Source organism: Calidris pugnax, unplaced genomic scaffold, assembly GCF_001431845.1.
Source record: "Calidris pugnax isolate Ruff unplaced genomic scaffold, ASM143184v1 scaffold27, whole genome shotgun sequence".
Taxonomy (NCBI): Eukaryota; Metazoa; Chordata; class Aves; order Charadriiformes; family Scolopacidae; genus Calidris; species Calidris pugnax.
In genome coordinates, this window is record NW_015090893.1 from 16,414,453 (window position 1) to 16,428,803 (window position 14,351).

The window sequence follows — 14,351 nt, forward strand, 5'->3', positions numbered from 1 at the left end:
ATTGGTAGACTGCTATCACTGCAGATGCAAGAAGCTGCTGGCAGCTGCCCACATCCATCCCCTGCCTCTGGGCAAAGGCAGGGCAGGAGAGCCATGCCCGTGCCCGGGGCATCGTCCCCATCGCACCAGGGTTCTGCCCTAAGGTCTCTGCTGCCCAGGCAAAGGGCAGGGAGGACAATTGTCACCTCAACGAGGGAGGGAGCTGAGAGGGAGTCCTGGTGCCTGGGACACGTCAGGAGAGAGCCTGGGCAGAGCCCCGTGACAGGCACAGATAAATATAATCGCCCTCCCTGGCAATGGCCCCCTTGGCGGATGTTTACAAACAGCTCAGTACTTTTCCATGTTAAGAAGCTTGTTTTTCCAGATGCCTTGTATCGGGTGGTTTTTTTAATGTGTATAGTTAATCCCTTCTCACAGAGTCTTTCATAATAAACATCACCCCCTGACCCGGCTAACAACTATGTAACACTAATGCTTTTGATTTTTTCTATCCCCTGCTCGGGGCTGTCAGGGGGAATGGAGTCAGCAGCTCCCACAGACACACGGACACGACTCGGAGAGGAGCAGGAGAGCTCAGAGGTTCCCTCCACACACACACACTCCCCCCCAGCCCATCCTCCAGCATCACCGCCCCTCGGGACTTGCCTGGACCCCTCTCCACCCGGATGGAGGCTCAGCTCTTGACAAACCTACGAACCACATGTAACCTGGAGTTTTGAGCCACTGTTTGAAAAGGCTTGTCCAGCCCCAAAATGTCTGTTTGTGGCATTCAGCACCTAGTGAAACACTCAGAGAGTGGTTTGGGTTGGAAGGGACCTCAAAGATCATCGAGTTCCAACCCCCCTGCCCTGGGCAGGGACACCTCCCACCAGACCAGGTTGCTCAAAGCCCCGTCCAACCCGGCCTTGAACCCCTCCAGGGATGGGATTCATCACGTTCTCCGGGATTTCCATCCTCAATGCAATGGAAAGGGACCACAAAGAGCAAGGTACTCCAGTATTTCATGTGAAGTAGGTTTGACAGTGGTATGTTTTATGTTTTACACTTCCCGGTACTGGTTCCAGCAGGACACAACGTCCACCCCAGTCCATGCCTTAGACCCTTCAGGGTTCCTGCAGGAAATCCACCAGGACATGCCAAGCCCTGCAGCACTTCACAGATGACAGGCAGTGGATGCAAAGCATGGACCAGACGGGGTCACAGGTGCTCATGGTAAGAGCAGAAGGTGGGTCAAGTGTGAAAGATGCTGTTGTAGAGAAAATCCATAAACCAGCACTCACTGGAGTGAGCTCCAAACCATGATTGTGCATCACTACAGGTCTCAGACCTGCTGTGCAGGGCAATCCAGTGTCCAACACCAGGATAATCCACATTCTCCTGACCCTTGGGTTTCACCTGGAGCTGGATTCAAGCAGAGGTAGATCCCAGTAGCCGTGGAGAACATGCAGGGTAAGAGGGAGCAGAGCTGAGATCTGGACCAGTCCCATCTGCTCCGGTTCCCACCACGCTTTTGTAAAAGATGGTTTGTCAGCTTGAGCATCCTGGCCAAACTCCAACTCGAGTCATTACAGACGGCCTCCCCGAATTCCCCTGGAGTTTCAGTTCAGATATGCCACGGGGGCTCACTTTCTGTCCCAACTGTTGCTAGGCTGGGCACTGTTCAGCTTTTGCTCCACTTTATTTGTTCCAGAGCTACCTTTCACTGAGAACCATCCTCTGGGGCGTCACGGAGCGTGGAGCAGAGGGATGAGCTGGAACTCTGCGGTCCCACATCTGACATCTCCCCCTGGGTGCCACGGACAAAGATCCAGCTTTCACTCCAGCTGCTGTGGAGCAGCAAAACTTGCATCTGGGTCTGCACATCCCACGTTCTCCGGGATTTCCATCCTCAATGCAATGGAAAGGGACCACAAAGAGCAAGGTACTCCAGTATTTCATGTGAAGTAGGTTTGACAGTGGTATGTTTTATGTTTTACACTTCCCGGTACTGGTTCCAGCAGGACACAACGTCCACCCCAGTCCATGCCTTAGACCCTTCAGGGTTCCTGCAGGAAATCCACCAGGACATGCCAAGCCCTGCAGCACTTCACAGATGACAGGCAGTGGATGCAAAGCATGGACCAGACGGGGTCACAGGTGCTCATGGTAAGAGCAGAAGGTGGGTCAAGTGTGAAAGATGCTGTTGTAGAGAAAATCCATAAACCAGCACTCACTGGAGTGAGCTCCAAACCATGATTGTGCATCACTACAGGTCTCAGACCTGCTGTGCAGGGCAATCCAGTGTCCAACACCAGGATAATCCACATTCTCCTGACCCTTGGGTTTCACCTGGAGCTGGATTCAAGCAGAGGTAGATCCCAGTAGCCGTGGAGAACATGCAGGGTAAGAGGGAGCAGAGCTGAGATCTGGACCAGTCCCATCTGCTCCGGTTCCCACCACGCTTTTGTAAAAGATGGTTTGTCAGCTTGAGCATCCTGGCCAAACTCCAACTCGAGTCATTACAGACGGCCTCCCCGAATTCCCCTGGAGTTTCAGTTCAGATATGCCACGGGGGCTCACTTTCTGTCCCAACTGTTGCTAGGCTGGGCACTGTTCAGCTTTTGCTCCACTTTATTTGTTCCAGAGCTACCTTTCACTGAGAACCATCCTCTGGGGCGTCACGGAGCGTGGAGCAGAGGGATGAGCTGGAACTCTGCGGTCCCACATCTGACATCTCCCCCTGGGTGCCACGGACAAAGATCCAGCTTTCACTCCAGCTGCTGTGGAGCAGCAAAACTTGCATCTGGGTCTGCACGTCCCTCACAAAGCGCAGGAGGATCTTCCCTTGGAGTCTTGGCTCAGACTTATATCCAGAAACTTCATTAGCGAGCAGGTAAAATCCCAGCTGGCTGATAAAGCTGATTTATATTAAAGACAAAAGGGTGTCTGTGGCAGCGATGCTGTAGGAAGAGATCTCCTGGTGCAGGTTCCTTCGGAGGAGGATTTTATTGGGTGGCAGCAGGGTGGCACGTGTGGCCCACGAGTCACATCCTGGCACATCTAACCAGGTGTAACACCAGGCACCTCCACGGGACTCCTGAAGGCTCCAACAGGGCCAGCCTGGTGCCTCTGCAGACACGTCGGGCACAGGGATGGGCACTTATGTCAGAGATGGGGGGCAACGGTGTCCCAGGAGGAGGAGATGCCCTAAAGGCTTTGCTTTTTCAACGGCGTATTCAGCTCTCAAAATACATCCCCTCACCCATATTGAGAGACGCAGCTAGAACCAAAAAATGACACTGCCAGCCCTAACACACAACTTTCCACCAGCCTTGTCAGCAGCCAGTGCCATCTGTACCCCCGGTGCTTTGCTCCCCGGAGCGTTTCCAATCACCTCAGCTGGTAAAAACAGCTTTTCAGCCCCTCTCTCTACCCAAGGCACAAGAAGCAACTCAGACCTTTTAAAGTCCCTGTCCACTGCCAGCACGTTAGATATATCAATGTAAATCTGTCACGGAGACAAGAACAAAGTGCAGCTGTAATTCAGGCAGTGACCACAGGAAAACCTCAAAATCTCTACTCAGCTTGATGCAAAGGGAGGATGTTAAGAGAGGTTTTGTGTTTACTGGGCCACAGCCTCAGGAGAAGCGTAAACCTGGGGGCTCGGGAAGGAGTTCACAGCCTGTGAGGTGCCATTAGCCCATGCTGCCTTCACGGGCTTCTAAACTTAGCTCTGTTTGACTCCAGACCCTGGTCCAGAGGAAAGGGAATGCGGGAACAATGTCCCTCTGGCTTTGCTCACGCTGCTCCTGAAGTGAAGATGACCAGGGCTAAACACTGCAGTTGCTACAACAGCAGCTCATGCCTCGTATAGTTTCCACGTCCAGTGGAAATGCATCCGAGACACGTGAGGGAGGAAAACAGGGCACGGGATCAGCCCTTCCAGCCCGGTCCTTGGGAAACGCTGCTTCTCCCCACCCCAGCCCATGGCAGAGCTGGCAGGGGGGAGCTGGGCATTGCCCCCCAGGGTGGGCAGCACTCCCCGTACCCGTAAGGAGTGAGGGAAAACCCTGCCACAAGGTCAGACACCAACGGCCTCACCTTAATGCCCTTGAGCCCCGTGACAGGAGGAAACCCAACACAACGTCATCTCCAACTCAGCTGTGCTGTCTCTCATCTCACAGCTCCCTGCACCTCCCCCTTGTTCACCAGGAGGAGCCTCCGTGCCACCAAGCCACCCGCCCATGGCATCAGTGAGGACACCCAGGTGAGCACCCAAATTGGGGAATCTCAGCACATGGTCATCTCAATACTGTAGCACCTCCCAGTCCCACCAAACTCAGCCTCTTCTCCCTTGCATCAACAGCGGTGGAGTGGGCACAAGGACCCCAAAGGAGAGGGCACAAGGACCTCCCCACCACTCATCCAAGATGCCCACCAGGTACCTCCACCTGCTCCCTCCCAGCAGAGCTGAGCACAAAGCCAAGGCTGGCACCACCAGCAAGAGCTGTGGCTTCTTGGAAGATGCCCTCTCCCAGCACCTGCAGCCAGCCAGGGGCACGCTGGTTGACACCACATCTGGGCAAGTATGACCCCAGGGGAAAACTCTTCCTTTGGCAAAAGCCTAAAAGCTTACATACCTCAGAGGGCTTCTTCTCCTTCTGCCGTGACCAGGCGGATTTGGTATTTGGAATTTTGGAGCATCTGGAGGCGGACGTGGTGTGACCTGCAACGAGGCAAGAGAGACAGGTTACCAACAAAAGAGACAGAAGTTTTGTCCACACACCTTTGTCACCAGCCCCACCACTCCTACTGCAGCCTCAACCAACACTAAGAGGTGACAATACCTTGAGATGGCACTATTTTTGTGCACATCTCAGGGTATTTCACCAGAACGGATCAACATCACTTTGCTGCTGCTAAGGATGATGAAACAGAGACCTCTGAGACCTAAAAAAAGCCTGTTGTCAAATGCAGACATCAGAATTGCAAACATAAAGTCATGAAGAAGAACATCTTCTAAGAGGGAATGGGCCAGGGCCAGCTCTCCTGGAACCAGGAATCTACTGTAATCGGGAATTAAGGAGTTAAGACTAAAAAATTTTTTAACAAGGATGCCTAAAGACAAGCACCTGAACTCGAGGACTTCCTCTGCCCGAGGACTTCAGACCCCATGGTCAAAAATATCAACCAAATTGGGCAAAACCCCTCTGCCCGTGCCTGGACTGATGACTTCCACGTCTGTGTGTGGTTCAGCATCTAGTGGGAACCATGCGACAGGACACACCGAGCGAAAGCCCTTTACAGTTTTCGGTAGTAAAAAGAGTATTTGCTTTGGGATTTGGGATTACTTTACTCCGGGAGCGTTATGAATGGACTCTCATCATCCCGACTGGAGCAGCAGCATCACCAGCGCTACCACCTCCACATGGCAAGGGCAGCCGGGGCACGCAACCTGCTGGGATCAGTGTGTTATTAATCTTTATTTCCAGCCCGTAGGTGCTATTAGCACTGCTACTATCACCAGTAATAAACAAATAAATAAATAAATATTGGGGGAAAAAAAAGAGAATCTGCATGTAATTGGTAATAATAAAGTAATTACTGGAATCTTTTTATAATAATGATAATGGTTGGGTCTTCTGTGCAGCAGGATGACTTCAGATTCCACTCTACACAAATGTTTTGCTGGGGGTGCAACAGATTAACTACCAATAGCCCTATTTAACACTGATTTTATCCTTGGGTGGCTGAATAGGAAGAAATAAGCAAATGCCAAGCCCAACAGGTCCGTGCATGCCAGGACATCAGAAGGGCTCTGGGCTGGGCCTGAGGGACCGGGGGTGTCCCCAGCGCGGTGGGAAAGGTCCCTTCCTCCACCAGCTCAGGCAGTGGAGTCCCTCGGGAGCCCAGATCAATCTCAGATGCCAATTTTTGCTCGCCAGGGAAGAGGCACTAGCTCACCTTGCCCTGTTCATTCGATAAACCCACTTTCCTTAGATTCCATAAAACGAAGGCCAGATCTGATGGCATCAGTTCGCCAAGGACAACTGTTTTTTTCTGAGTGCAGTGCTGCGATGTCATTTCAGTGGGCTCTCAGATGCCAATTTTTGCTCACCAGGGAAGAGGCACTAGCTCACCTTGCCCTGTTCATTCGATAAACCCACTTTCCTTAGATTCCATAAAACGAAGGCCAGATCTGATGGCATCAGTTCGCCAAGGACAACTGTTTTTTTCTGAGTGCAGTGCTGCGATGTCATTTCAGTGGGCTCCACAGAAATGTGCTATTTTTTATCACCCCCGTACATCAGAGGAGCGAGGAGGCAAAGCCCTACACTGTGGCCACCAGGAAACACCACTTCACTGGCCACCTCCCTCAAATCCTGCAGCAGCAGCAGCTCCACCGCTAGCTCCCAGAGCTCCAGCCACTCATTTCCACCCTCTCCCTTCTTCTCCATCTCCAACGTGGTGCTACAACCACACAGACCTGGGTAACACGCCACCAGCACCACCACCACCCCCCCTTCCCGGCGGAGGCATGATAAAGAAGGTCATCACTTCGTTTACAATTATCCTGCAGGAGAGCATTTGTCAACAGCTTAGATATATCACCTGCGGCATAAATATCCCAAGCCCAACAGAGATAAGGCTTCGTTGTTTAATACGGTGATTAAAGATGCTTTCCTCCCCCCCTCGAAAGGCAGAGGAGCTCGTGGCTGGGCTGGGTAAGCCCTTGAGCATCTGGGGATTAGGAGACGGGAAGTTTGGAGCCACAGCTTCCAAAACAAACCCCTTTCTGAGATAGAGATGTTTGATTTTACGAGAAGCCAGCAGTGTTGACAGAGCTTGAAAGGCTTTTCTGGAGGCTGGGCTCAGCCCCCTTCCCCCAGACCCCCAGCAGGATGGGGGTCCCCCCCCCCAGCAGCCCAACAGCAGGTTCCTGTCGGCGGTAGCGGTGCGAACTCCGCTCACGCTGACTATTTTTTTGGCTAAAGCTGTGGGAACGGCAGTCAAACCCAGCAAGATCAGCCTTTCCATAACCCCCTGTAATCTCCCCATCATCCTGTTAGGAAAAAAAAAAATAAAAAAAAAAAATAACAGGCCCACAAGTTTTAGTCTCTTTAGCAAAGTCCCTTTCGTTCTCGGATATCCAGCCGCCAGATCCCAGAAAGTAGGGAGAGCAAATTCCCAGCAGGGCCCAGATGAAATTACTGGGACGTCTGTAAGAAACCAAGAGCTGAATTACTGGAATTCGTAGGAAACTCCGGAGCCCAGACGAGGGATTAGAGTCGTGCCTGGAGGAGAGCGAGCACTGAGGCACTGCGGTATGTCTGCAGTGGGTGAAACCCCAGGAGAAGTGGGAGAGCGCTCTATTTATAGCCAAAATTCAGCACATTTGCACATGTTTATTGTTGAGCACATGCTTCTGTGCTTCCCTGAATGAGGATGAAGTGAGGTAGATGTTGAAAAGCAAGCGTGGGCTTGCAGGCTTTGCTGGCTTGAGCCTTATCCCTTTTCCCACATCACTCTTCAGCTGGCGAGAAGGGAACCAGGCGGCTCCGGTTTTACCCTGACTCCAGTAAAAACTTCCCTTTTGCCCCAGTACAACTCAGTCGAGAGCAAACTGGTCTCGGGCTGCAGCTCACCGGGAAGGACAAGGCGTCTAGAAAAGGGGTGTTTGCTTCGTTAGGAGATTTGCAATCAGCGGCTCTCCCTGTCTCCCAGCCTCCTCACAGGAGGGAGACGCTCTCATCAGTTAAGAGCAGCCACAGCCGGGCGTTTAAATTGATATCAGCTTGTTGCTGCCTTTCTGACAACCCCAACCCAGCACACAATTCATTGTGCGGAGACTTCCCAGTAAAATGCAGCTTCCTCCGCTCTTTGCAAAGTAATTATTCAAGCGTTTTTCCCTGCTGGAGGTGAATCGCTTAGTTATCTCGTTCAAAGCCTGGAATTAAAGGTCTTACTGTCAGTGGTGTCTGAGTTATCACTGCTGATCGAGTACTTGCGTCGTTTCTCTTCCATCTGTAACAAAAGAAATTGAACATTACACTTAATGCCCAGGAAACTCATCTCAGCACCAAATCGCTGTTATCTCTCTCGAGTATCTGCACATCACCTTATCCCAGCAGCAGCCGGTACTTACCCTCACCACAGACAACCACCCAGGGGCGTAGGAAAAGGAAGAAAACAACCCTCACGGGGCTTTTGTAAAAACTTTGAGGGCGTCAGTGTTTCTCTACCAGCCTTCCCCTCTACCCAGGAGGTAGAGGGAGGACACTTCAGTCACTCGGCTTCGTGTGGCCATTTGCCTACGCAGGATTCACAACCTCCCTCCCTCTGCAAGAGCATCCCCACCAGAGGATGCCCCACCGTGGACCAGAAGATGCTCCACCATGGAGCAGAGGATGCTCCACCACGGACGGAGGTGCTGTTGGATGGGACAAACAACAAAAAACCCTCCTGGGCTGCAAATCTGAGAAGGGCAGAGAGAGAAGAATGGAAACTCTGCGCCCTCTCGATATGTCTGCAGGGGAAAGTCCAAGCATCCCGGCACTAAGAGGACCCCTGCGTAGGGTGAGGCCGGGGTTTTACCCTCTGACTCATCTTCCCACTCAGCCGGTATCTACTTCTTTGAAGACTTCTGGTGTATCTGCCACGCTGCCAGCACACTAGCCAAGCCTGAAACGTGCTAGCCAAGCCTGCAGCTCACTTGTCATCACCCTGAGCTGCTCTGCCTGCTCTGGCACAGCCCCCCCAAGCACCACAGCTCTGGGCAGGGGGGGAGCAAGCAGGTTCTGCACGGCTGCTGGGACTTCTCCATCCTCTCAGAGCCAAACCCAAGGCAGCAGGTACCACCGTAGCGATTAGGAGGACAGGAGAGCCCCTTTCAAGCTCAGCTGCTGATTCGCTTTGTGACTTTGAACAAGCCACAGAACTGCTTGAAACCAGCAGGTTCTTGTGAACTCGCCCCTCAGGAACCGAGCGCTCGGGAGCTGAAAGTCAAGTACCCGTATCAGTGGATGCTTTAAAGGGGTAAGGAAAAAGGAAAGGAGAGGAAAAAGGAAAGGGAGAAAGGAAAGGAAAAAGGAAAGAAAAGGGAAAAAAAAAGAAAATGAAAAAAGGAAAAAAAGAAAAAAAAAGTTTTTTAACCTCTGAAGACTGGTGCCTGATCAATGTGGTCCCCAGTACAGGGCTCTGGAAGGTCCATGCCCATGGACCAGACAACTCTCCAACAGGCTGTGAGCTTAAAATACCCCCACAGGAAACAATGTTAATCTCGTGGAGATCTTCCTAGTACTTCCTGAGATATTTTGTAAGAGGCTGGGACTTCTCCATCCTCTCAGAGCCAAACCCAGGGCAGCGGGTACCACCGCAGCGATTAGGAGGACAGGAGAGCCCCTTTCAAGCTCAGCTGCTGATTCGCTTTGTGACTTTGAACAAGCCACAGAACTGCTTGAAACCAGCAGGTTCTTCTGAACTCACCCCTCAGGAACCGAGCGCTCGGGAGCTGAAAGTCAAGTACCCGTATCAGTGGATGCTTTAAAGGGGTAAGGAAAAAGGAAAGGAGAGGAAAAAGGAAAGAGAGGAAGGAAAGGAAAGAAAAAAGGAAAGAAAGGGGGAAAAAAAAGAAAATTAAAAAAGGAAAGAAAGAAAAAAAGTTTTTTAACCTCTGAAGACTGGTGGAGAAAGGAAAGGAAAAAGGAAAGAAAAGGGAAAAAAAAAGAAAATGAAAAAAGGAAAAAAAGAAAAAAAAAGTTTTTTAACCTCTGAAGACTGGTGCCTGATCAATGTGGTCCCCAGTACAGGGCTCTGGAAGGTCCATGCCCATGGACCAGACAACTCTCCAACAGGCTGTGAGCTTAAAATACCCCCACAGGAAACAATGTTAATCTCGTGGAGATCTTCCTAGTACTTCCTGAGATATTTTGTAAGAGTCCAAGGGTGTTAACATGGCACAGACACTACTGCTTCCACAAAGGATAAGCAGGAACAGTAATAAACCCCTGGGTCTGTGTGGTGGGGTCGCAGTAGAAGCAGCACAGAGACTGGGTAGGGGGCCAGAGCAAGCCATTTCCCCCCAAAACAACAGGAAAAGTTCCACATGAGCGTATAAAACCCTTGCCATGGCTGTATTTTACAATATACGTGCTGTGTTTTATCACGCCATTATAAGGGATAACACTACAAAGTATCATAAACATTTAACTATCAGTGTTGTGGTAAGGCACTGCCCTGTCAAAACATGATATAAAACGTTCCTCCAGAATATGGCAATATCAATACTTCCCCTCCGTGATTCAAGGGGAAACAGATGCTATTAAACCAGCCTTGCTCCCAGTGGCCATTAGATTTTGCTTGGGGAAAACGATATTGAAGACGGCTCAAAGCGCAGTTTACTCACTTTTAGTGGAAATTCTACCTGAACGTTTTTTTAAACTGGTTCCTACTGGTTTGAAGTGGCAAATGGGCTGCTGGAGCACAAAGCTGGAGCTGTGCTTTTATCGATTTTGGAGTCCCTGATCACAGGGCTTGGAAAAGAAACACCTGAGCTGAAGCAAAGGAATGCTACTGGTACCCAGTGGGATTTCCAGGGGTTTCCCAGCTCTGCCTGTACAGCAAGTGTCACTGACATCCCTCTCCTTCCCAGGGAGGGGAGAAGGTGCAGGATTAATGCACAGCACAGATGTCAGGATGCTGGGACTGGCTTTTGGCTGGGATATATATGGAGAAGATGCATCTTTAAGTTAACTTGGACTCTGCCTCCTGCTCCTGTCCTACACAACACACTTTTATGTGCTCACTATGTAACATTATCAATTTATGTTCACCTACAGAAGAGCTTCACGTTGCAGGTGAGACAGTGGCCTGGCTTCAGTCAATCATTTTGCCCCTGTCTGGCAGGCTCCACGGCAGCATCCTCTGATCCAAACAGCATTAAATCACCCCAAATGGAATTCTGGCTCGAGCAAAGCACGGACATCCCTCAGCACAGGAGCACTAAGAGAGCACAGGATGGCCCATAGGGTGCTGAAGGGAGCAAAATTTGGGGCCAAAACCACAGAGCTCAACCAGATCTTTTCACAAAACCACTAACTTCCAGGCGGTGCTAAGAAGAGGCTGTTGTTTTCTGAAGGACCCATCTTCTTGAGCAGCCAAACAGTAGTAAAATGCATGGCACTTAAGGGAGGAATTTACTGTAGAAAAAGGGTAATTAGGCCATTTCCCCAGCTGGGTTATAAAGTCTGCTGGTGGCTGGGAGAGCCGTGGGCTCCCGAAACCCCTCTGGCACCCAGGGCAGGGGGACCCACATGCCTCCCATGGAGCAAGCACTCAGGAGCCATCCCCTTGGTGTAACTACTGAGCAATTTCCAGTCTCCACAAAATCAGGTCTCCGCTCCAAAACTAATCTTTTGTTTACATTAGAAGCTAATTTCACCTTTAACTGACCCATTCCCCCGCATGGCATCATTATTACGGTCATAAACAAATACCAAAAAAATTTGTAATACTTTGAAAAGGTCACTGTTAGGTCAAACTTGGCCCAAAATCTAGCTTTTATGGAGCCAGAAACCAAGAGAAAGGTTTCTATGTATGCTTGCTTAAAAAAAAAATTCAAACAGAAACAGATGTGGGTTTCTTTTATAAACAAATGAACATCCCCCTGAAGTGTCTGCAACTCACAATCCGCAGGCACAGCCCGGCAAACCCCCAAAACGGAATCGCTCCCAAACTACCACATGTTTCAGCCTCGCCTTTGTTCAAGCTGAAAAAGGCCCGATAAACGCTAAAGCGAGGAAGATGATGGCCCTCCATCAGCCTAAACAAATGTAAATCGCTAGGGCCTGGGACAAAATTAGCCGCAGGACTGGCGGTAAATTTGAGATGATGGCCTGAGGCTGCCCGGTCCTGCCTCTCAGCAGGGGGAGGAGGCTTGAAGAAGAGCTTTTTGGAGATGAGATTTTGCCCAGCTCCTCTAAACTGGGAGAAGGGAATTATTTCACTGAATTTTAGAGTTGGAAAGGACCATAGAGATCATCTAGTCCAACTCCCCTGCCAAAGCAGGACCACCCAGAGCTTGTCAGAGCATGTTACTCAGGACTGCATCCAGGCAGCATCCTCCTTCAGCACACCCTTCCTGAGCTCCTGTCCCACCTGGGCACTCCTCCCTGCACCCTAAACCGAAATAAAATGCCTCCTCCAGCCTTTCTGCCAAAAAAAACCTGGTTCTGCCCCACTCCTCGCCCTCTGCGAACCCCTCCAGCATCCCTCTGCGCCGGCTGGGGAATCCGCTGACGTTTCCTTGCTCCAGCAAGTCCACGTGGGATTGGGGAGCTCCTGGTGGCATCACAGCAAGCGTGTGCCTGGCAAGAAGGAACCATTCTGGCTTGCAGCAGCCAGCTCCATCCCTACCTGCCTGTGCACACAGGGGACAGGCACAGAAAGCTGCAGAAGTTGCAGTAAAAAAAAAAAAAAAAAAAAAAAGAGGGGGGGTGAAAAGTGGGGGGAAAAAAGGCTATTTTCTCCTTTTTCTCATCACCTCTTCCCAGTGTTCATCCCCACGCCAAGGGATGCAGCGCTGGGTCCCCCCCCCGTCACCCTCTGACGCTGTGACAGTTGAGCAACAGCGGGCTGAATCCTGTGCTGCTGTGTTTGTGAGCTGCAATGAGACTGCAGAAAAAACCACTTCCCTGTTTGTTCTTCCAGCGCAGAAATAGGAACACAAACAGAACATAGTGCCCCCAGCGGCACCAACACCCGCTCCGGCCAGTCCGGACCCCCCCATCCTTCCTAAGGACCCCCCCCAATTCCCAGCCACCCCATCCCATCCCTCCCAGAGACCTTATCCCATCGCTCCCAGGGACCCCCCATCCCACCCGGGTGGGTGATGAGGAGCCCAGGGGCAGCTCATCCATCCTTTTCCCCTTTAACTATTTCTTGGCTCTATCTAGGAACACCAGCAGGTTGTTAGAAAGTATAACCAGAAGGGTGGAGGGCTGGAAGGTCCCAGCCTTTACACCCCTTGGAGGGTTGTCCTCCTCACATTGGCTCTTCTCATGAAGAATTTTGGAGCCAGGCGCTGCTCTAGGAGGCTCTGAGAGATTGGCAGCACCCCCCCGATGCAGGCACAGCCCCCAGTTTCACAGTAAGAGAAGAACAAACTTTTTGGACCGAAGGATGCGCATCAGCTGTGCCACCAGACCATCACCAAATCCTGGTGCACAGCCCTCCACACCTCGGGGGAAGCCACCTTGCTCTTTCCTTAACCTCTCTGGTGACCCTGCAAAGTGGAAATCCAGAAAGGCACGATCCTGGTCCCCAGGAAAAGCCAATTTTCTGGGCAGTGGGAGTGTGTCCCCACCAGCCAGGGGCTCGCCTGTCCCCTCCCTGTCACCTCCAACCTCTCCAGCAAAACCCCAACTGCCCAGGTGAAGAGAGAGCCATTCCTCCTCTCCTCCCCAGCAACTCCTGCTTCCCTGCCTTGGCTCCCTGGGGCAAAACTTAATCTCATTTAAATTTAAAACAAAACAAGCCCTCGTTTACTTCCTGTGCTTTGCCTTTTTCCACATCTACAAGGGGATTTTTTGGTCTTTGCTCCTCACATGTATAACTTTGCTTGCCTCTTCTGACTTGTTACCCTCTAATTATCCATTTTTTTTTAATTTTTTTTTTTCCCCCTTCTCCAGCAAGCCCAGGCAGAGCACAGGTAACCAGCAAGGTTACTGCGGGCACTCGGGGCCACCCCTGCCTTCGGGCAGGAGGGAGCAGGCAGGGACACGGGACAAGGGCAGGGACAGAGGGACACAGGGACAGAGGGACACAGGGACAGAGGGCATGGCTCCTCGCCCACAACCAGCTGCCCCCATCCTGCAGGTCCCCGAGCATCCACAGCTCAAGAGGAAAAATCAACAGGAGCTATGGGCACTCCAAACTTCGTAACAACTACCCAGAGAAAGGCAAAAGACCAGACCTCATTTCAAATAACGTTACTTCGAGGACCACCCATCCACCAACTTTCAGAACTTGGTGTCAAAACACTATCAGCAGCCACCACCACTTGACATGAATTGCATCTCCCTGCCCACAGCCCTCACGTGTACCCTCCCACCCTCTGCTCCAAGCCTGCATTTCTGGACATCAGCCTCAATTTTCCTAGGAAAAACAAATTTAACCTTTGATTTAACCTTTCTGCAAGCTATTTTTACTTCTATCTCAAGCTTATTTTAACCTCAGTAGCCAATAAATGCTTAAAGGTCAAACACTATTCCTAAGAGCCGGGTTCCTCACCCCTGGGAGAAAGCCTGAGATGATTGATTATTTTTTTTTTTTAAAATTTTTATTTCACACACACCACACCCCCCGCCCCCCCC

At 51.1% G+C, this 14,351-nt stretch overlaps 1 protein-coding gene across 1 annotated transcript in view; it reads right to left on the reverse strand.

The window, feature by feature from the left end:
* The window catches only part of JADE2 (jade family PHD finger 2), a 94,751-nt gene extending 83,913 nt beyond the window's left edge, over positions 1-10,838 (reverse strand). Inside the window, exons 1-3 of the mRNA XM_014947945.1 lie at positions 10,816-10,838; positions 7,947-8,004; positions 4,620-4,705 (exon numbers count right to left, since the gene is read on the reverse strand). Of these exons, the coding sequence (XP_014803431.1) occupies positions 4,620-4,705; positions 7,947-8,004 (144 nt within the window). The 5' untranslated portion in view covers positions 10,816-10,838. The remainder of the gene's footprint in view (positions 1-4,619; positions 4,706-7,946; positions 8,005-10,815) is intronic.
* Positions 10,839-14,351: the final 3,513 nt, after the last annotated feature.